Source organism: Cinclus cinclus, chromosome 1 (assembly GCF_963662255.1).
Source record: "Cinclus cinclus chromosome 1, bCinCin1.1, whole genome shotgun sequence".
NCBI classification, from domain to species: Eukaryota; Metazoa; Chordata; class Aves; order Passeriformes; family Cinclidae; genus Cinclus; species Cinclus cinclus.
The window spans coordinates 129,961,979-129,984,846 of NC_085046.1; the positions used below are offsets into that span (position 1 = coordinate 129,961,979).

The 22,868-nt window shown below is 44.7% G+C and overlaps 2 protein-coding genes and 1 non-coding gene across 3 annotated transcripts in view; 1 reads left to right on the forward strand and 2 right to left on the reverse strand.

Moving 5' to 3' along the window:
- Nucleotides 1-2,529, forward strand: part of MATN2 (matrilin 2) — a 57,768-nt gene extending 55,239 nt beyond the window's left edge. The window contains exon 26 of the mRNA XM_062490456.1: nucleotides 2,283-2,529. Within this exon, the coding sequence (XP_062346440.1) occupies nucleotides 2,283-2,335 (53 nt within the window). The 3' untranslated portion in view covers nucleotides 2,336-2,529. The remainder of the gene's footprint in view (nucleotides 1-2,282) is intronic.
- Nucleotides 2,530-4,036: 1,507 nt separating this feature from the next.
- On the reverse strand, nucleotides 4,037-7,893 carry RPL30 (ribosomal protein L30). The gene is made up of 5 exons (XM_062490470.1): nucleotides 7,836-7,893; nucleotides 7,697-7,747; nucleotides 6,645-6,790; nucleotides 5,435-5,565; nucleotides 4,037-4,198 (listed from the first exon to the last, which is right to left on the reverse strand). The coding sequence occupies exons 2-5, from the start codon at nucleotides 7,715-7,717 to the stop codon at nucleotides 4,149-4,151; spliced, it is 348 nt and encodes a 115-aa protein (XP_062346454.1). The 5' UTR covers nucleotides 7,718-7,747; nucleotides 7,836-7,893; the 3' UTR covers nucleotides 4,037-4,148.
- LOC134054516 (small nucleolar RNA SNORA72) lies at nucleotides 4,421-4,555 on the reverse strand. The gene has a single exon (XR_009934046.1). It is a non-coding gene; the product is annotated as a small nucleolar RNA SNORA72 (small nucleolar RNA).
- Nucleotides 7,894-22,868: the final 14,975 nt, after the last annotated feature.

Here is a 22,868-nt window from a genome sequence, read left to right on the forward strand (position 1 = left end):
CAAAGTGCAGATCCGTAGCTTCTGTCACCCAGTTAATCTGTTTATTTCAAGGGAGCTGCCAGTGCAGCAGCCTTTATGCTGCCTGAAACATCCACAACTCGTGAAACAACAGCAGGAAACTTGCAATACAACTTATCATACACTATTTATACAGCAAAGTCCTGTATAATCAAATAAACACTAAGGAGACATCACATCTTCTACTCGAGTTGTGTAACTGCATGCAAGATCAGTAAGCACAGAAAAATGCAGTGATACCAGTAGCTCATCACTGTGCTTTCCAGATAGGAACAGCTTCAGACTGTGAACAGTCAGTCCAGAGCGAGGCATGCAGAGCCCTCGGTGGCTGGTAATCTAATGCAGAACATTGCCTAGCAGTTCAGACCTTCCCTGCAGCAGCCAGCCTCTCTCACCTTCCCGAGTGAATTCTTTGCCAGACAATTTAAGGAATTATGTTCTAATCACTTGATTAAATTACTCCATGAAAAGCAGATTTCATAAAGGAGAAATACATCATGTAAGGTTATGGCTAGGTGTTTTGAATGCTCGTCGACATACAGACTACTCTGATGAGACTTCTCCAAACAACTTCAGAGATAAATTTCTAGGTAACAAAACGGAGACCAATTCTTGCCCCTTCAGAAGCTCTTTACCACAATCATCTGCAGCTGGGCTATGAGGAACTCAGAATCAAAGGATCTAGGTGCTAAGCTTAGAAGTTTAGCAACATGTGCTTTTTTGCTTCACCATTTGAGCAGGCAACTCTGTAATTTTTACTCCAATGGCTCAAGGTGATTGACAACCTGTCACCACTGAGCCAGGGACTAGCAATTTTAATAGGAACAGTGCAAAGCACTTCCTAGGAGCACTGTGCAGCCACAGCTTTGAAGAGTACAAACCATCCAGTTTTCTCTTTATTAGAAACCTCCTTTCTCTACCTCAAGAGCAGCTGAGGTATGAGGTGATACACTAGTTCTTGGTAACTGCAGATTGCTGGCTAGTCCTCATCCAGAGATCTAGGGGGTGGGGGAGGGAGAACTGGCTACAAAAGTAGCTCCAGTTCCACAACACAAATTTAGAGCGACCAGTCCACACTGTTTTGTGTCCAACTACATTGTCTTCCAGCAGTACTTGAGTGCAGTTTCACTGCTTCAACTTGGCCTCTGTTGAACACTTGAGAAATACAGCTGCTCAAGAAAATGCAAGTTCATATGGTGCCTGTATGCACAGAGTAACCTTGCTGCAGGAGACAGATGAGAGATTACCAAACCAAATGTCCAGGAAGACTGGACACCCACAGAAGCAAGATATCCAATCTTGCTCCTTACTAGCAAGAGGAGATTCTCCTGCTGTCAGTGGGGGGACACAGTACATGTGGTTGTTCTGGCCAAACTCAAGAGGCCAAATTGGTCTGTCTGCCCTAAAATATTCCTAACAGCAACGTGTCAAAGATCCCAACTTTTATGCTCAGCTCTCCATCTTCTGTTATGTAAGACCTTAAATTGTTGAAATTAAGACCCTAGTCAAACAAGCAGGGAGTGGGGTGCAGCAAATTCATCCTTCTGAGGTAGATCTCAGTGCCTTCAGATCTCACTTGATGCTAGGCCTCCTCTTCCTCTCAGCTTCCCCTGGCTGCAGCCTTTCCATGGCACCTGGAGAAAGGTGCTGAAGTGAACAGTACTGGTCCAATCTCTTCCTGCAGGAGACAGCATTACTGCCAACTGAAAGTGCTTACCAGGAAAGGGATGCTATACACTACTTGGCATTGCTACAGCTTCTTGCTGTAAATAGAACCAGCCCTAAATCCCATGGAGCTTATTGTACTCTATTCCACATTTGTCTGGAAACCACTGTCACAACTGTGCACAAGAACAGATCATGAGGAGCAGACATTCTTACTGGGGTCTCAGACCCCAGTTTTATTATCTACTGTTAAGTTACATGCAGTTAAGTGAAACATTTTTAAACAGCATTAACCAGATAAGTATTTACCCTCCCTTTAAAATAGAGAAAAGCAATCCATTTGTAGAACACCAGCCTTTTTAATAACCTGCAGTCTGAACTCTATGTCAAAGTATGCCTGTTAAGGAAAGGGGCTTCACACAGCTTTCTCAACTTAGCTGATCAAACCACAACAAGAAAACACAGGGGAATATTGTTTGAGAAACTACTGTGAGTCAAAGAGGAGAATCAAGAGAATGTTTATGGACCATAGCAATCAGGTAGCTGACTTTTTCTATTAATGCATCCAATCAGTAGGTCTTTCCTTAACTTTTATCTACTGGAAGAAATGACGAAGAGAATGGAAGACTTGGAAAACAGGCTAAAATACTGATCAGAATTTTAAATGTATGCTACACTGTATATTTATACATACAAACTTATCGGAGCTATTTTCTTAAACTGGTTCAAAGTAAAACATCTTTGTGTCTGAAGTTGAGGAGAGTATTTTGGATGTGTTGTCTTGCATTGATGGCAGATAAATGTTGAATTTTTGTAAAAACAATTTAGTAACTAGCAAAAGTTCTAATTAAGCAGAACAACTGAAATAAGCTATGCAAAATAATAAAATGCTGTTATTTTTTGAAATGAAACCTCCATGTTTTGAAGTATTTTTAGGGTATCAATTTATTTGGCTTGCTATCCTGTATTTCCCTCCTCCACTCTTACTATTTTAAGCACACAGTCTGTGTATATATACAGTTCTATGTATACAGACACATAGAACAAGTGGGACTGCATTCACAGCCATTAGGCTTGACTTGAATTCTTCAAACAAAAGTAACTACTGGATCAGTAGGAAGTAAAAACAGATTCAGACATTTGTATTCAAACTGTGGTGGAATTAAACACTCAAAGTGGGAAGTCTGCTTTATCAGGGCATCACAACCTGAAGTTTCAAGAAACTTTTTCTTATCATGTCCAGACTATCCAACTTCTCCCTGCTGTCCTTTGGTCAGTATTCACTGATTCTCAAACTTTCCTGAATGCAAGTAGTATATTAATTCTGAAAGTATTACTCAGTCAATCCAGCTAGCTGCACACCTGTTAAACACCAAAACACAAACAAAACCAGCAAATTTCTTCTGTTCTGTCCACCTAAAAGTGTCATTAAGTCTCACTCCCTTCCCTTGACTGCAATTCATCCAGATTTGTGGCTGAATAGGCAAATATATCAGTACTTCCTCCTTTGCTCTGATGAACCTCAGAGTTTGCCTCTTGACTACCTCCAAATGGAAACACCAAATTTCATCCGTTTTGTAACAGAAGCAGTTGCAGCAGAACATAAGTGATTAAGTGATCTCAGACAAGCTGATGAGTGAGCACGGATACACAACAGCAAGCTTTGAAAGGTACCTTGTGTTTTGGCATACTTTTGAATTCTGCAAGGTTACAGGTATCTTCTGGTTTTCATTACGTGTTTGCTTTTACCATGTCAGAATATCACTTGCACCTCAATTAACAATCCCTAGTAATAAAGAACATCCTGCAGTCATGGTCTCACATAGAACAAGCACAAATCTCTAAGACACTGACATTCTCAGCAACTGTGACTTGAGTACACCAGCTCATCTGCCTCCAGTATCTTCAGAAAATTTTAAAAAAGGCTACTGATTCAGAACAGCTTTATGAATGTACCTGGTATCTTACTGAAAGTTACATATCTAGAAGTCATATCTTGTTTGCTCTTTTACAGATATGTACTATTGGAAGGAAAAGACAAAGGGAATAATGCACGTTAGTACTTGATTCACTTGGAAAAAACAGCATTAATTATTTTAATCTAAGTAAACCTTTAGGGGTCCCCACCAACATCCCAAATTTGCTACCGTCCCTCACATTATGCCTTGTGTTTGCATTAGCACTCCAAAAGCAAACACTAAGGAAGCCCTAGCCCACTGGGATTTGGCACCATACTTGTCATGACCAAGACTTCCTTCACTTACCTCTCAAGATCCACAATGCCTACAGAAAGGAAGGCAAATTTTGCCATGTGAAGGTTATTTCTAACAGAACAGAAGCACAGAAGTGGTAACAAATCTTCCTTTATATAGTTTGTTCCCCAAAACCAACAAAGGTGTAATACAAATTTTTCTTTAAAGAGATCTGTAACCAGTTTTATTGTAGAAAAAACACCTTTACAGCATTTACTTCTCACTGGTTTGTTCTGGCATGCTTCTAATGATGTCAGAGTCACCTGTAAAGAAAAAAAAAAGTATTGTTACAAGAGGTCTCACAGAAAAATGTTTTTAGGAATAAAAATAAGAAACCTCACCCATAAAATCACCACAGTGATTCTACAAAAAATAACCAAAAAGCAAATCATTTTGATAAAATTGATAAAAACACTTTTATCAATTATATATAAATTATAACTGTGTTTTGCTAATCCAAATACAGTATTTTCCAGTAATTATACACCTGTCACCAGCATTTACAAAGCCAGGACTAAAACAGCAATCTAGTCCTGGAGGACACAAAGCATAGTTTTACTATAGCGAATGTCTAGCCTCCCCTGATCACAGAAATATCAGGACAGCGAGAATATTCGCATCGTCAGCTACAGAGCATTAGGATTTACTTGCAGCTCCCACCCCATCCAAAACCAAACCTGAAAGTGACATTTGGAAAATTAAGTTTACAGCTATTACTTGAGTACAAGCGAACTAAAAAATGTTTTCTGAAGAAGTAGGAAATTCAAATCATTGTGACTTGGGGAACAGTTGGTTAAAGTTATTATAGAAACCATTAAACCTATGTGTATGCATTCTGGTCAACAAACAGAACAAGGGACTGATTCTTCTCTTAAAACATTCTGGAAAGAGGATGGCAAGTAACCTACTTAGCATTCTATATATAAGGAATTTGAGCAACTCTCTGGGACAAAGAATGTTACCAAACCATAGTCATTATGTACGAACTTACAGTTTGAAAATGAAGCATTGAATGTAATTTTCATTCCCTTAATGAATATCTACCTGCCCATTGCTTATTTTTCTATATATTATTCTGGGAAGCAGGACAAGTCACAATCCTTTGTCTCAAGATTAAGAACAAACAGGGCTTTTGTAAACACTGTGTTATCCAAGCTCATGTCCTAGCTGATAGGTTCAGAAACAGGTCCCATACAGTTGCTTCCCAGACACTGAAACATCCCTACAGGCTGACAAGTAGCCAAAATGCTCACAAGGCTCAGCAGTAAAAGAGCTATGTGCAGGAAAAGCAGCAGTCCTTCCATGTTCTAAGAACCTAGGAGTCACAAAAGAACAGGACCTTGGTCAGAGGAAATCATAAAGTGTTAAACCTGATGGAAAAAGGTAATGAAGTGTGTCATCACTCCTGCTCAATCCTTGCTCAGTGCTGCTACTCACATGAGAAGGAAGGATCCACAAACACCTCCTCATTTGGTCGCTACACTGCAGGAGATAATTACCTGGGTCAATGATGGCCAGTGTGCACACTCTGTAGTATTTTCCACATGCTGTGCCCAACTCAATGTTGTTCCCACTATAATGATGGACACCGGTCTTGGCAAGCATAGCATAGTACTCAATCTCTGATTTTCTGAAATCCAAAAACTAGGTGTTAACAGGACCCACAAACAATTCTGACCAACTGTAGTACAGAGAGCAGCTTTAACTTCCATCACACTCAAGACTTTTCCTTCCCACACAGAGAAACATAGCTGTTTCCTGCAAGGCAAAATAACTTCAGGGTTGTGGCTCAGGAACCTTTACTTAGATGTTTGCTACAGGTTTGTAACAACAAACCCTTCAGGCTGCTCCTACACAGGCTCATTTCTCCATGGTAGAAGGATTCAGCACTTGCAGACCTCTGAAAGGTGACAGAGCTATGCCAAAGTGCATAAACTAAGAGAGTTAATGTTGATGGCCAGTGGTGGCCAGATTCTGAACAGAGACAGTTGTTGCAGCTGAGAAAGGAACCATGTATTTTAATTTAAAACAAAGACTCCATCTATACTGCCCTCTTTTCTGACTTCCACCAGGAGAGTCTTGCAGTCAATATTGTTTTCCAAGCATTCTGGGATCCACACTAATATTAGGGATTGCTGCCCACTGCAACAGTCCTGCTATTTCTCAAGTATCCAATTTCTGGGTTTCGCATTTATATTTTTTGAGCCTGTCAATATTCATCAACAACAAAAAGGGCCCAGATATTCAAAGAGGAAAATGTCATATTAGTATAGACTACATTCTCAAAAAAGCAGTTTCACAGACCAGGACCCCAAACTTATAACAAATTTTGAGAAATTTTGTGTGCTTTAAATATTTTAAATCACTTATCAGTTTTGCTAGCTGTAAAATTATATCCCAATACACTACTTTGGAAAAACATGGGAATTCAGCCCCATTATACTCTTAGAAAACTTACTATCAAGTGTGAAAAGCTTCCAGTACTTTCTCTAGTGCAAACTGCTGGAATTAGAAAGCTAGAAAAACACCAGGAAGCATTTTAACACTTTTAGACTTGAAATCATTACATGGCAAACTACCTGTTGAGAGCACTCTAGAACATGCCAGAAAAGCCCTCTGTATTAAGTCTCTGGAGCAATTAGCAAGAAGCACACACTGCATTTGTACAAAGAACACATCTCAGAATTGTTTTCTCACACAACTGCTTACCTCAAAGCAGGACAGTTGTTGGCGAGGATGACCAACTTGGCTTTGCCCTGACGAATCATTTTCAGGGTCTGTTTGTACCCAAGCACATATTTGCCACTTTTCATAACCAGCTGAAGCCTGGAGTTGATGGACTCCAGGGACTTTTTCTGAAGAATATGTAGAAAGACATTATTGTGTTACTTCATACTTTTCAAAACAATGCAGAACATAAGTGAGAAATTTCAAATATATGCATTTTTCATAATCACCCTATATCCTGAAACATGGCCAATAAGAAAGGCCAGTCAGTTACTTGAGTATAAGAAAGCTTATGATGGGGTGTTGCTAATACTGTGTTTTCACAAGTTTAGAAAGTTCTTTCCTGCTCCCATATCTCTCAATACAAAAACATATCTCAAAACACTGTTGCTGTTATCTACATATATCAGTGACATCTGCGTGTATCTGACAAGCTCTTGTCAAGTTCAGCTAGTCAAGGCCTAATAAGTACCGGCTCTGTCTCAAATCTAAGCCAGGCTTAGAGTCTCTCTCTCCCCAGGGTGCACATTGACAACAATGTTGCAAGGGGCAGCACACAAAAGTAACTCTGTGCAATATGGAATTGATATTATAACAGGGGAGCGTGATGCTCATGACAACAGCTAGGCGCATTTGACGGACGAAATCACTGCCTTTGACCAGGAAACCCAGATCTGTCAGAGCCAGTCTAAGAGAAAGTTCAGAACATGGCAGGAAAAGCAAAACCTGAACTCCACCCGCACTAGGACCTCGGCACCACCTCTCCCTCCCTGCAGCCATCTCACGAGCTCCGCAAGCACGGCACGGCACGGGAGCGACCTGAGGACACCGAGCCCAGCGGGAGGCGGCCGAGGGGCGAGGCCAGTGTCAGGAGGGCACGGTCCAAGCTCTGAGGGCCGTGACGGGCTGTGACCAGGGGCCCCCAGCGCTCCCGGCCGCCGACCCAGGCCATGCCGGGGTCCCCCCGCCACACCACGGCGCTGCCCGAACGCCCCGCCTCCACGTGCGCCCGGCGCGGCCCCGCTCTCACTCACCGTCTTCTTCGCGGCCACCATGTTGCTGCTTCGCGCGGGGTCGGGCGGTACCTGGAACACAGGGGGACGGAGGGGAGCGGTCAGAACCCGGCAGCAGCGCCCGCAGCGACCCCCGCACCCCCGGCCCGGCCCCGCTCACCGCAGACGCGCCGCCAAGATGGCCGGAAAAGGAACGAGCGCCCAGCAAGCACCGCGCGAAACCCGCGGCAGCTCTCGCGAGAGCAGCGCACACAGCCCGCCCCACCCCACGGCTGCCATTGCTCCCGAACCGTGGCGGGGGCCACGGGAGGGGCGGGGCCGGCGGGGAGGGGCGGGGTCTTGCCATAAGTGGGCGGGGCGATACTGAATGGAGACGGGCCGTGGGTTAATGTGGGCGGGGCCTGGCTGAACTAGGGACGATACCTGGCGTGGTGTGGGCGGGGCTTGACTGAGGGACCGCCCGAGGGACGGGGCTGGGCCGAGGGACGGGGCTGGGCCGAGGGACGGGGACGGGGATGGGCCGAGCCGGCGTCTCCCTCTCACTGCTGGCCCCCGCCCCTTCCCATGCCCGCCTCCTTCCTCGTGCCGCAGCGGGGCTTTGAGTGCGTGTGGCACATCACAACCTCGCGGAAGGCTACAGGAGATGGTGTGGGAAGAGCCGTAGTGGCCTCCCATCATGGAAACATGGCCTGAAACATTGCTGTAGACCTTGAAGCTCATCTAGTTCCAGCCCCGCTGCCATACCATCTGCTAGACCCGGTTGCTCAGAGCCCCATCCCACCTGGCCTTAAATGCCTCACAGGGATTGGATCCATAGAACCTGTGCCAGGCTTCACCACCTTCACAGTAAAGAACTTTTTTCCCAATATCTAATGTAAACCTACTTTCTCTTTCTGCTGGAAGCTGTTCCCTTTTCTCCTGTCATCACCACTACATGCTCTCGTAAAAAGTATCTCTCCATCTTTCCTGTCTGTAGGTTCCCTTCAGGCACTGGAAGGCCACAATGAGGTAATCCCAAAGCTTTCTTTTCTCCCGGCTGAACAAACCCAATCCTCTCAGCTTTTCCTCATAGGAGAGATGCTCCACCCCTCCCATCATCTTGGTGGCTTTCTCTGGACTCGGTCGATGTCCTGTCCGTGCTGGGGACTGCAGAGCTGAACACAGCACTTCAGACAGGGTATCACCAGAGCAGTGTCACTCGGGACTGTCACGTCTGACACAGGGCCGATGGGAAAACTCTGGGATGGCGAAAATAAATCTCTTGGGCACAGCAAGGCCCAGAGGGACACGTGGTGGTCTGCCCCTGTGTCCCTGCTGTCTGCGCTGGGCACACTGCCTCGCTAAAGCTGCAGTGCCTGCCTCCTGGCCTGCACGACAGCCCCTGGCAGTTCTGCATGAATCCATGAATCTGCTGAATCCCGATGGGATACAGCCCGGGCCCAGCCCGAGCCCGGGTACACACACGGGTTTCTCGCATGAAACCAGCCCCTGAGCCTGGGGCTCAGACTGAGGCTTGGGCTCGACGCTGCCCGTGTTAGCAGGTTCAGCTTTGGGCACACTGAGCGCAGCTCCCGGGTTTGCCGGGGCGATGGCTCTGCGCTCCCACCAGCTGTGCAGTGTCTTTAGCCCATTCCCAAGCAACTCAGTCCACGGCTGTGCCGGAGTCAAAGTGCGAGGAAACTTCCTCCTGCCCCCCCTGCACTCTGCAAATCACCACCTTGAAAACTGTCTTGCTGAGCACACAGGCACTGCATTGTTTGGAACCAGGGCCACGACATGGGGCTCCAATTTTCAGGCTGAGGACATTGGATCTCAATCCCATGCTAGAACAAGCACCCCAGGCTGAGAGCAGCAGCAGCTCAGCTGCACCTGCAGGGGTGAGCAGTGTGGATGCACTGAGTGTGTTGTGGAGGTTGCCTGTGACATTCCCCTAGAGGGTGCTCAGGGATTCAGCCACAGGACAACAGGTTTGCTGTTGGTGTGACTTTGTGCTCTTAAAACACTGCACCAGAAAGGCATCCCAGCGTATACATTCCTTATGAAATTACAAATCTAGCATAGGAGCTTTGCTAGACTTGCCCAGGTTAGCACAACCATGGGAAAGTGTTGTGCTTCTTGGCCTTAGGAAGTGTGATGCCTTTATCAATATGGAATATGGAGCAATAAACTAAAAAGCCAAGACAAAATGTGCTGCATTCAGTTATTCTAGTATGCTTATATTAATAGATATAATTTCAAATAAGGGAAACAATTTATAGCAATATACTGCTATACCCTTCTCCTGGTATGCCTCCATGCTAACTTTTTCTGATGTGCGATCATAAACCAAAGCAAAATATTTCCAACAGGATAACCTTCTTAGTAACATGCAGCTTTTGGTCAAAATGCAAACCATGATCCCAATCTTTTTTTAATTAATTTTCCGGGTAAAACCTCTGACAGATCAGTTTAAGCATCTAAATTAATATCTAAACTAACAGTGAGACAAAGGTATGTTGGAAAAAAATGTTACCAAACTTAAGTGGAGCTGAAATATCACAAGTGAAACTCTGATACTGGTAAAGTTCTCTGGGAATAATGTCTCTGTTAAGCACATAAATGATACATGTAGTATATAAATAATAATATAAAAATTCTACATTTTGATGTGTCTCTATAGTACAATTTATTTTCTTGAAAAAAATCTCTCCCTTTAGAGAGTATGATTAAATCAATTTTGAAGTATACTTTAATTTTTGCTTTGGCAACTGAAAAGTCAACTCCATTCTATGTCTTTTTCTTTTCCTGTTCCTCTTTCTCCCCTCGTCCCAGCCCTCAGGTGCATTGCTGTTATTCCCCATCAAACTGTGACTTTGCTTTAACTCTCGTGAGGTCCTCGCTGCCATTCCTTTCCACAGTTGCAGGTTTTATGTCACCTTGCAAGGTGCGGGAGCCGTGCATGGATCCGGGAGAGGGAGCTGTTTCCACGGGTACCCTTGCAGCCTCCACTCAAGTTAGGAGAGAGCAATTTTCCTTAGCCTTTTATAAAAATAGCTCTTTCCGGAAATGTGCTATTAAAAAAATCTCTGCATTTCCAAAAGAACTTTCTGACAGACATTTTTGGCATTGGACCCCAAATTCTGTCCCTAAATCTAGGTAAAATAAGGATTGGGTTGGGGGTGCTGGGAATACATGCAGAAAAGGGCACTATTGTCTCTCACCCCCCAAGTCTCCCTTCTGTGAAGGCCTCTCCTGGGGCTCTGTGGTCCATAAAATGTCCTTTATAAGGACAAAGGGCCAGTCCAAATCAGATGAAAATTACACAAGGAAGAAAATACTTTGGTCCCACTAAAATTCCTTAAACAATATTACACAGATACTGTTCTGTTAAAACAGCAGGTGGGAGTGGATGGGCCTTGGCAGCAGCTGTTTGAGGATTAAACAATGGGGGAAGGCAGATCAGGGAGAGTTTGGGACCTTGGCACCCTCAGCACTCACAGGGATCTTGAGCTCCCCCCCACAACGAAGCCGTGATACAGCAGAAATAGAAGAAAGGCAGGGAAGCAGCAGACAATGTCTCAACAAAAAATCTTCAGTGCAAAAGCCTCCAGATGGAGCAACCCAGGGAGCAGCTGGGAACCTGAGGAAAAACAGTGTTACTTCTGGCACCAACAGCAGGTACTGTGGTCTCATCCAGCCTCCTGCCTGCCCCACCATGCTCAACTCCTTCTGGGCTGTCAGGTGTTACTCTGGCTCTGGGGCTCTGCAGGCTGGTGCTCAGTTTGGCAGTGAAGGTGAGCATGCAGGGAATGCAGAATACTTGGGGAAAGCAGGACCACTCCTCAGCTTCACCTAATTCTGTGCTTGCCTGGTGAGATAGCAGGAGCATGGTTTCCAACAGAGAGCGAGAACTGAATCCAGAGACCAGTGGTCTTGAAGTTCTTTCACCACTTTTCCCCACTAAAATGCTGACAAGGTTGTGTAAGAAAGCACCAGTTAGAGGTATGAAGAGGTAGGAGAATGAGAGCACTGCAAGAAACATCCTTGACCTATCTCAAAAATTAGAAAGCAACCTCATTATTTTGGGTGAATGAAACCAACTCAGTGTATCTAAAAAAGGGAAGTCAGAGTGATGCCTTGTTAGGATTAATTAAAAACAGAGGCCAGACAAAATGAAGGGAATAAAAAGTGGTTATATTTATTGAAGGACCTTCAGGTACACTTTGGGCAGATGAAGCCCCCAGATGCTGCACCTAAAATGATCGACAGGTCACAGGTTTTCACACTTTTATAAGTTTGGTCCATTTGCATATTGGGGGTTAATCTTCCAATTACAACTTCAGGTAATGAAGTAGTTTACCCCAAGTTTGCTCTCCCAACTCACTTTTGTTTTCCATTTCTCAGGGCCTGAGAAAGAAAGGTGTCCTTGATTCCCAGGCCTAGAGAGGAATTGTTTTGTCTGACAAAAAAAGGACAGTAGCTAACACTCTATATGGAGTTGAGAATTATTCACTAAAGAATTGCAGGATTACAAATATATGAAAAACATAAAAGCTAAAATCCTAAAGCATCAAGGGAATCTCCTGCAGGAGCACTGACACCAATGCCAGTGTATCAGCAAACAAGCCATGGTGGTGGGATTACACATACCTAAGGACAGACAAGCAAGCTCATGGAGCTGGCCAGGATCACCCGTGGGAATCTTGCAGCAGTTTGGCTGCAAGGAATCAGCACTGGACATAGTGCAGATGTGGGCCCATCCAAACAGCATGCCTTTCTGTAGAGAAATCCCAAAGCAACTTCTTGTCTGTGTTATAGAACCCCAAGCACCGCCCCACAAATGCAATGGTAATAATATCATCAGCTTTTCTCATAACTCGTTGGAAAATCCAATGAACAGTAAAATGAGGTACTAAGAAAATAGGTATGTGTGCTAATTATGTGTGCTGTTGTAGACAATGTACAGTTAACTGTGAGAAAAGGTTGGAAATGAGAGAAAGAGAAGAATAATTAAAAATCATTCTGAAGTATGAAAAATGAGCAGTACATGGTCATCCTATGGTACAGTCTGGGATGGATCATTCTATTAAATTCTCTGAACTTCTGAAGTCTTTCTAAAGCTGAAGTGGCAGTGCTGCTGATCCTGAGAGAAAGTGGGGATCACTCTGGCAGCCAGGGATATAGAGGAACATCTGAAGCTGTACCCCTGCTCAGCCCCTTCCCCTGAGTGTCAGTTGGCAATGTGTAGAACTCAGGACTTGCTCCTTGTCAGAGCTGCCAGCTGCCTGAGATGGTAATAGGTACTGACCTGTTACCAGGAAAGCTCCAGTAAGTGTGTGGTGTGACTGGGGGGGATTTCAAATTGTAACCTCTGCTAAAGCCACTGCAAGAGGGACAGCATATCTATAGCCATCCTTCAGGAGCCACAGGTCACATGCCAGTCTGAATGATGAGATTCAAATCAAAAAAAGAAGACTGGTCTGACAAGTTAGGCCTATATCTTTATTTTACCAATATGAACAGAACATACCTTTCTAATAGGATGAAAATAAACAAAAATACTGTCCTGCTTTGATTTATAGCCTGGTCAAGTCTGCACAATTACACAACAATGTTGTATGAGCACCTGCAGCCATTATTCTCGAGTTTTGCACATCAGGGCTATTTAAAGTGACAGATTGTGTTCCCTGATAATCATTGTACTTACAGCAAATGCAAACATGTTCATCTGATTTTCACAGAGTCATACACTGAACTATCCCCTGTATTGTCAGGCAGACGAATGCAGCTCTTTGTTTCAGATCACTGAGAATTTAGAATCCCAGTCAGGCACAGGTTGACTAGATCTGAATTAAAACCTTTTGTCAGCCACCCTTGAAGCAGCTTTAGTATGAGGAAGGAAGGAAGGAAGGAAGGACGGAAGGAAGGAAGGAAGGAAGGAAGGAAGGAAGGAAGGAAGGAAGGAAGGAAGGAAGGAAGGAAGGAAGGAAGGAAGGAAGGAAGGAAGGAAGGAAGGAAGGAAGGAAGGAAGGAAGGAAGGAAGGAAGGAAGGAAGGAAGGAGGGAAGGAAGGAAGGAAGGAGGGAAGGAGGGAAGGAAGGAGCGAGCTGTGGAGGAAAATGGGTCAAGTGCAGAAAGGTTATCTCATTAGGGAACAGGGAAAACCTTAATGTTAAATACCATCTATTGTGTGGATATCTGCAGACCTGGATGGATTTTCAGCCAATAAAAGCATGCTAAGAAGTATGTGTGTATGCACATACATAAATATATACATGTATAAATACATACATTTGTATACCTGTAAGTTTAACCAGCTTAAATCCAGTGCCAGTACAATGAGAAACTGGATTTTCTAAGGGCCAAATTGTGCAGAAATCCACAGATGCAGATTTCTAAATATAGTAATTAGTTTGATGCAATAAACTTCAGATTTGCCTCCTTTCCAGAAAATTACAAGGCATGTACTAGGAGCTAAATTTCAAGGTCATTGCTATCCCATGCAGAACAAAAATAGGTGTTTCAGAAGGCAGCTCTCTGCGGTTCATAAATCTCTGTTCAGCATCACAGAACAGCCTTCAATGGACCTACAAATATTTGGATCAGTGGAAAATTTGGCCTGAATTATTTGACACAGTAAACAATCTAGAATATTTTATTACTTGTTTAGGTAGTGGTCATCCTGTGGAGAATAGCCAAAGAAAGAAAACTCTGGTTTAACATAATGTTTTGAAAAATCACTGTAATTTGAAAAGATCCAGGATTTGGGACTATCAGAAAACAGATATAGATTTAATAGCTGCAGTAGGTATAATATCTAAAATACTAAAAAATCTTAACAGCTAGTGAGCTCTGGAATGAGTGAAACAAGTTTGCTCATATAGTATTGGCATGGAGAACTTAAAAATTATCAAGAGAAATCTTTGTGAAGTTTGTTTTTGGAAATGTATTGCTAATTGTATATGAGGTCATAGGTATTTGTTGCTTTACCTCTGGATATACAGCTATCCCTGAATACTCATAATTTACATTTAATTTTAATTTCCCAATTTGTATTCCTGAATAAAATAACCAGTTCGATATAATTGTTTAGTTTATTTGCTCTTAAAGGTTTGGGGGTTTTTTTGTTACTTTGGTACTGCCTTCATCTGGGGCAGTACCAGGGTGGTTTCAATTAGAGAAGGCAGAGAGTCTGTGGAGAGGTGGGAAGGGGTGGGATGGAAAACCAAGGATTTTCATCTGCCAACATCATGCTGCAGCCACTATATCACTTGCATGAATTTCTTTGGGACTCTGTACAAGCTCTGTACAATCCTGTGCTCCCAGAAGGTAGGACAGTGGCAGAGAGGCAGGTTGTGTTATCCTGGGGAAATGTGTTAGTGCTGAATGCTCTGTAGAGAGTACACGTTGTCCAAGCCTGGCCTGGTCCATGGCAATCCAGCTGAAACACTGAGGTGCAGCCCTGTCCTGGTGTGGCCCTGCCTGTGTCCAGCTCCAGCACTGGCTCTGTTATGTCCAGTCTTCCTGCTGAAAAGAGGCAACTTCTCCTTCATGCAGGAGGACGGAAGACCATGACGTTAATTAGTGTTTGTGGGAGTCACCTGCCAAACGGCCCTTGGGTTCTCATTTCTATTTCTGTACCCTATCCAAGGCTGTTTTAAGAACATGAAGTACAGAGCACCCTGGTGAGCCTTGCTGCCAATACACACTGACTCTGTTCCCTCTCTCTGGCCTTGTAAACCTTCAATTCCTTTCTCTGCTGTCTAAATAAGCTGGATGGTAGGTGGACTCTGCAGAACTCACCCCTTGGTTAGGACAGAGAGGGAAGCAGCTACAAAGCTCTGCAGGCAAGAGAATGAACTCAGTGTAGCCTTCCCTTTTTAACTTTCATCAGGGCCCAGTGTTTGATGAGTCTGTCCTGGTGGCCCATCCTGCTTACTTTATTCTCTGAAAGATCACAGAAGAAAGGTGGGATATCAGGTATGTCTCCTGGCATGTCAGGCTTCCTCAGCTGTCAGTACTCCTTCACAGTCACAGTCACTTTTATTTCCTGCCTGTGGCAGCAGAGCAGTGGGATTCCTGGGGTCTTCATCTGTGCTGTACACGGAATCCCCACGTGCTGTGCAGGGAACTGACCTCGCTCCCACCACAGCAGTCAGGATTTCACACCAGCAGCATGAATATGAAATCTTTCTGAAATTAATTTTTAAGTTGCTAAGCCCTTTGTTGCACTTCTACTTTTGTTGTCACACAGCAACATGTTTTGGCAATCCTAAAGTTACCAGCATTTCAGTGTCTAGTGTCTCACAGAAATCTTATATATGGCCACAGAGAAACCTATAAGGCCTGCAGTGGATTTTTTTTCTGTTATTTTTTAAAAACATCCTGAAATTTAACTCAAACTGAGGAAGGAGAAACTATTGCAGGAATTATTTGAGTTATTGCTACTGCTCTACCTTGGCTGTGAAACATCACAAACCCTGGACAAATGTCCAGATACAATAGAGTTTGTCTGAATAAATTTCTGGGTGGATAAAAAATGTTCATTTAGAAGAACACATGATTAGTCTAAATTGACATAATCAAATACGTCTTGGGGGCAATAAATACATTATCCTCTTATGCAAGAAAATGTGCGGCAAAGATTCTTCATTCTTACTCTCTAGGAAGTTTTTAGGCCACCTCAGCTGTCCTGGAAATCTCTTGATTTGCCTATATGGAAATATAGAAATATTATCTTTATTTTACCTTTCAGGGTGATGGTAAGGATGTTACAGGTGGCCACTGAACCAGAGGACTCTGCAAACCAGAGTTTTGCCTCCGAGTTTTGGAGCCCCCAGGGATCTGCCCCTCCCAGTCCCAGGGATGCATCGTGCAGCTGTTCCTGGTGCAGGGAGGGCTGGCAGCGAGGCTGCGGCTCCTGTTCGAGCACACCGCCAGGATGCCCACAGCACGTACAGCCGGTGCAGATAACCCAGCCCTGCTGCTCCTCTCTCGGGTGCGGTCTGGGGTTCCCTGCAGAAACCCCACAGCCTCCGTCTCAGGGTCACAAACTCAGCCACATTCACGGACCGCCAAACATCAGCGTGGCTCCAAGTCCTCTAACACCCCGCCCAGACCTGGACCCTTTTACCCGGGCTACGGGTCTCCTCTACTCGATGCTATCGTGGCTCAAATCTTGCTAGCGAGGTTTACGTGCACACCCCCAGGGTAAAACTCTGGGGCACACCGACCTGCAGTCCCTTCCCGCCTGCTGCCACTCACACTTGTGGCACCCTGACACAGCGCAGAAATCCGCCCCGGGGCGGCGGTGGCCGGGATGAGCGGCAGGGGAGTATTTAAGGCTCCATCGCCGGGGCCGCCCCGCCGTCCCCCCGGCTCCCTAGATCGGTGCTGCCCGGCGGCCGCTCCAGCCGCGCCTCGCCGCGCTCCGACCCGACCCGACCGGACCCGACTGGACCCGACGGGACCTGACCCGACGGGACCTGACCCAGGTGTCGGGAGAGGCTGCAGAGCCCGCCCGCCCCGCCATGGGCTGCTCCAGCAGCGCCCGCAGCCGCCCCCAGGAGCCTCCGCCGCTGCCGGGTGAGCGGGGCCGGGGGAGCGGGGCCGGGGGAGCGGGGCCGGGGGAGCGGGGCCGGGGGCTGCCCGCAGAGCTCTTTGGGGATGCGGGGCCGCGCTGCTATCAGGGTGGTCCCGTCCCATCCTGTCCCGTCCCGGGGAAGGCGCCGCGGGTGCGCGTCCCGCAGAAATCCCGCGGGGACAGAAGCCGGTCGAGTTTGCCTCGGCTTTTAATTCTGCCCGCGCAGTGGAGGGAACTGCTCCCCGTGAGTGATGGCTTCGAAACTGGTGTTTCTTGTGAATGAACGCCCAAGTCCCTTCCGCTCCGCAGGCTGTTTTTGTTTGTTTAATTTCCAGACGGGTCCTGCTTTTGCTCCTTTTGTGTAGTGCCTTGCCAGTCTCGTGGTCTTTCTTTCCCTCTTTAAAAGAATAGTGAATATTTGACTCCATTATCCTTCCTTTTCCTTACAAAATCCACCCCGACATAGTGCGCAGCACCGGCAACGTTCCCGTGGCTTTGATTGGCTCAAGCCACAGCAGACTAATTTTATGAGCAAGGTATATTTGTAGGATGTTCCATAAGAATATCCTTGCTATTCAATGGAAGTAAAACAAAACTTGGTTTCCATATTCATCATATTTAGCTCTTTGCTCCAAGGAAGGTTTGGAAACACTTCTGTAAGAACCTGAATGCTGCACTTACAGGAATTGTCCTCTCCAGAAAGATGTATCTTGAAGGCAGATACAAAAATCTTGTTTGCATTTCATTTCACTGCATTTCTTTCCTATATTCTTGAGTTTTGATCTGTTGTTGCTACTCTGCCTGCAGCATCCATGGTTTTTGAATGTTGTAAGTTTATATTCTGTGTTCTGTCTTGTGATGCTGTGGCTTGTGACTGCAGAGAGGAGAGTAGGTTGTGTGGGTGAGCGTTGCCTGTGCCACTACAGAGCCAGCACACATCTGCAGACCAAGGAGCCCTGCTGAATGTATCAGAAGAAACCTCTTTATGCTGTTCCTGCTGTCTCAGTCATTGTACCAATTCCTCTGCCTTTCCATCCTCCACTAAAAGATACCTGCACAGGAATGCTGAAGGGCTCAAGGAAAGGGCAGAAGTAATTTATTCTGAGTATTTTAATTATTCTGTATAAAAGCATGTTCATGGCAGGATAGGTCATGAAATGTACTAAATACATATACTAATGCAATGGTAAGGAAGAAGTGCAGTTTGTAATTACAGCTGAAAGATCTGAATTAATTTGGCAATTACTAACCAGTTACGTTAACCATTTACTAATTCACTTTAATAAGAAAAGATAATTTGTAAAAAAACCAAACTTCTCTAAATAAGTTAATAGAGGAAAACATATTTAATTTTCTTCCGTTGTCGTGTAACTCACAAAACTTTGAGGCCTTTCCAAAAGGAAAGAAGGCAAACAGAAATTACCGTAGCCATGGCCTACTTACATTTTACACATTTTTCTTTGTTTCTCCAGCTGAAATAGTCTACAGCAGGGAAAATAAAAATTTAAAATTTAAAAATAAAACAAAACTAGAAGGAATCCTAGGAATGCTGACTGCCACATGATGTTCATTTTTCTTGGGGATAAAGGTATTGAACAGATTACTGAGAGGACTTATTTTTTCCATATTAGGGAATTCTTTGCATTTCAGATGAGAGCAGAGGAATGCTTCCAGGGTTTCTAGCAGTGCAGATCTTGTGTTGCATGGCAGTATTTTATAATCCAATTTATATAAAAACATTTTGATGTAGAGAGGGCTAGCTGGAAGTTACAGGGCTGATGTTTATAGGAGCTGCAGGAGATTCTTACTAATAATACATTTGAATTGTTTCTTTTACTGCTAACATGAATTAAAACTTTATATAACATGCTAATTTTTGTGGCTCATTTGTTTCTGCCTGTCCATCTGGCCCTGAGCAAGGCGAAGGCATGAAAAGTGTCTAAAGGGATGAAAAATAAAAATGTGAAAAGATGGAATGTCTGGTCTCTGAGCATACATTGCTTTTAAAATCACTGCTTAGAATAATTTAAGTCTAAGATTTATTCACTACTATTCTGATTGGGTATCTGTTTCATCTTGAGCTTCATTCTAGGAAAAGGAGTGCTTGGAAGACAAGGTGTGATAGAGATTTAGAGAAAGTAATAAGGGAAATATATTTGCTGTTTCTCACAATGCAAGAACTGCCACTTGATGAAATGACCAGCAGCAGGCTTAAAACCAGCCAAGATGTGTTTTACAGGGGATGTAAGTGGGCTGCAGCCCCCATTACCATTGGTTGTAGTGGAAACTGAGTGTAAACAGATTGAAAAGGGCTGATAGGACAGGTTGACAGAGGGATCCCACCGACAGACTGACACTCAGGCCCGTGGGCTGGGGCCCTCTGCCCTTTTCTGCCCCTCAGCAGCTGTCAGAGGCAGGGTCTTGCCCTGGGGGGGGTCTGCTGTCTGAGATGTGCAGTTGAGTTTACCTCCTGTTGCTTGAGTTGCATTATAAATTGCCATACCACTGTGGATTTGGAAGGGTTAGTTGGAACTTGGATGGTTTGACAGTTCCTGGGACAAATGAGGTTTTATCTGTCTCATAGTCAAAATCGCCTTCTGCCTGCCTCAACAGTCCAGATTCTCAGTTCTTGCTCTTCTGGCTGAGCCATCCTTCCCTGGGTCTGTTGGCACATGCTGACTAGGTGACACTTGCTGGGGAGGTGTTTTGTTTGAATGTCTCAAAAGAACTGTAAACTTACTTTAAGGACAGCAGTATTCAAGCAGATGTTTCAAGAGCAGGGTGTACTACTACTGGTTTTTTCCTGTTCATCTACGTCTGTATGAACATATACAGACATGTTCATCTGTGAACAGTATCATATGGTTCTGTTTACTGGCTTTGACATTGCAATTATAATTTTATCAGAAAATACAGTTTTTCCAGTTTTGTAATTATTATATAAACAGATTTCATGAATTACTGGGGGTTTCATCCTGACATTCTTCAAGAAAAGGTTAAGTACAAGATCCTGTCAGACTGAATTTCATTAGAATGTTGGTAAGTCAGTCTGATAGGTACGTATAGCTCATTTGAGTCTTCAGCTTTTATCCTTAAATACCTGTCAAAGCAATTTTGTCAGTTCTTTATTCATAATTTTTTTCTGCCAAAACCCAATGCTTTACTAGCCAAGAAGCTGATGAAAGAACCGGAAGTCTTAATTTGTTTAGGCTTCCTGTTGTTGAATTTTTTATTAGAGAAATCATAGTATGAATGGTAGTTTATTACTGAAAAAAACAGACAAAGTGGTTTTTGTTGTAAGAAGTGGGCACTGCTCATCCTCTGGGTTCTCAGGGTTTATATTCAGTCCACCTGGAGATACCACCAGAACTTCTCACATGCAGCCCAGGACATCAGCTCCCTTACACTCCCCACATTGATCCTGTGCTTGGTTTGGGGCAGGAAAGGTTGCTTCCTTGCAGTGTCCCATCACCAACAAACCACCTGCACACTGCAGATTCATAAGGGAAAATATAATAGAACATTGACTTGCTTGCTTCATACACAAATGTATTACATGCGTCAAATGAAAACTTATTTTTTTATGTAAGAGCAGCATCATCCTCTACTGGATATGTGTGGATATGTGCAACAGACCCGTGAGGGAGTATTACCTGTAGCCAGGAGGGAGATCTTTGACAGATAGTGCTTGTGTGGTTCACTGTGGGTTTAGTTCAAATTCAGCTTATGTGCCCATTCACCAATTATCTGTAATTCTCTTTTTCCTTTCCTTGCCCTACTGTAACTAAAAGCATCATCAGGTGCAAACACCCTGACTGCAGATGACCATGAAACCACAGCTGACCAAACACAGTTGGACCCAGCACAGCATGTGAGCCTTGCCTCTGAGGAGACCAGCCCGGGCCAAGAGCTGCTGGGAGAGGAGGCTTCAGCCACGATCCTGGGTGTGGAGGGGAACACAGAGTCGGTCAGTAAAAGGGAGGAGCCAGAGGGCACCGAACCCCTGCCTGCAGGAGAGGAGGACAGCTCTGAGCTGCCCACTGTGTGGCGAGAGGAGAGCAGGGGGCCTTCACCACCAGCACCAGGAGAAGACGCTGGGGCACCATCTCCAGGACCAGCAGAGGACAGTGGGCTGGCAGAGGGCAGTGACAGCTCTGCAGTGGAAGTCATCGAGAAAGTACATATTACTGAAGAGGACCACCTCACTGAGGGTAATAGTTGTGCTTTCATAAATTCAGGAGACCAAAATTTGCCTCCAGGGACTTCTGTGTGGGGCCTTTTGGCTTTACTAAGAGCCTCAGATGGGCTTCTGGAGCCAGAATTTGGTCCAGGGAGCTTGTACAATGTGAGGCATAGAAGAACGTGGTCTGGGAAGCCTCAGATTTACAAGTCCAAGCTGTAATAAATTCAATCAGCATTTCCATCTCTGCTACTTCATTTCATGTCCTTTTTGTTCGTAGCAGGTAAAATGTCCTGCCATACCCCTCATTTAAAACACTGTGTCTCTGGGTAGGTCAGACACATTTCTTGATATTTGCACAGTCCAAAGGCTTAATTACTTAATCACATGTACTAATTATAAACCAACTGTTCTTGCACACATAAAGCTGGAGGGTGCATGCTTGAATGTAGAAGAAAAAGCATCTCTTTGAGGCAAACTTGGCATGTCCAGTCTGTCTAGAAGCTTGGCTACAAGACAAGCAGAACAGAAGTAGTAGTAGAGAGACATAGGGCTGTCTTTGCACAAATACTTGGACATCACTGGATGGGGAAAGAGGCTGTGTGAGGAAGCAGTAGTGCCTGAGGTGATGGGTATTTCCCCGTGCTCTGGAGGGACTTTTAGCAGGAGGTGTGCTTTTGGAAATTGCAGGCTATGCTTGTCCTTTTGTTAGTGCCCAGAGGACATGGACTGCACATCCAGAAGATGAATACACTTCACAGGAGGAATCAAATTTCTCCTAAATGAAATGCTCAATAAAAAACTCAGTAAGGAATCAGACACATTCCTGGGGTAGGTCTTCTTCAGGGAATTAGCAGGTGAAGCACACGAGGAGTATTTCTCTGCAAGGAGAATCCTCAGTCCAGTTTTACCTTGAAGAAGTGCGAGGTGCAGAAGGACTGATCTGTGTGAAATCCAGGGCCAGTTGCACACACTGCCACTAATTCTGTGGCCTTGTGCTGCATGTCTCTGAACTGGCTATATGAATCTCATTCTTTGCATCCTGCATGCAGAGCATGGTCGTTGGATTGCTTTGTCGTCTCCTGCGTCTCTTCACAAAAGAATTTTGTCCTCTACATAAAATGGGCATCTGTCCTTTGGAATAAAGCCTTGTTTTATGTAAGCAGCAAATGACAGGCTGCTCACCTGTTAAACACACATCCTGCCCAGCTGCAAACTCCTATTTCATTATTCATCATTTCTAAGCCTCAGGGCAGCACCAGAGGCAGAGCAGCACACCCTGGACCTTGGGCTGTCACCTCTCATCAGTGGAAAGATATTTACAGTTGTCTGTCTGGCTGAAGATGAGCTGTGGGGCTTTTAGCACCAAGTGATCTGTGCTGGGCAAGTGAATGAAGCTTTTGGGGCAAAGAGTTTTGCTCCTATTACTTCCAAGGTAGAAGTAATACTTTT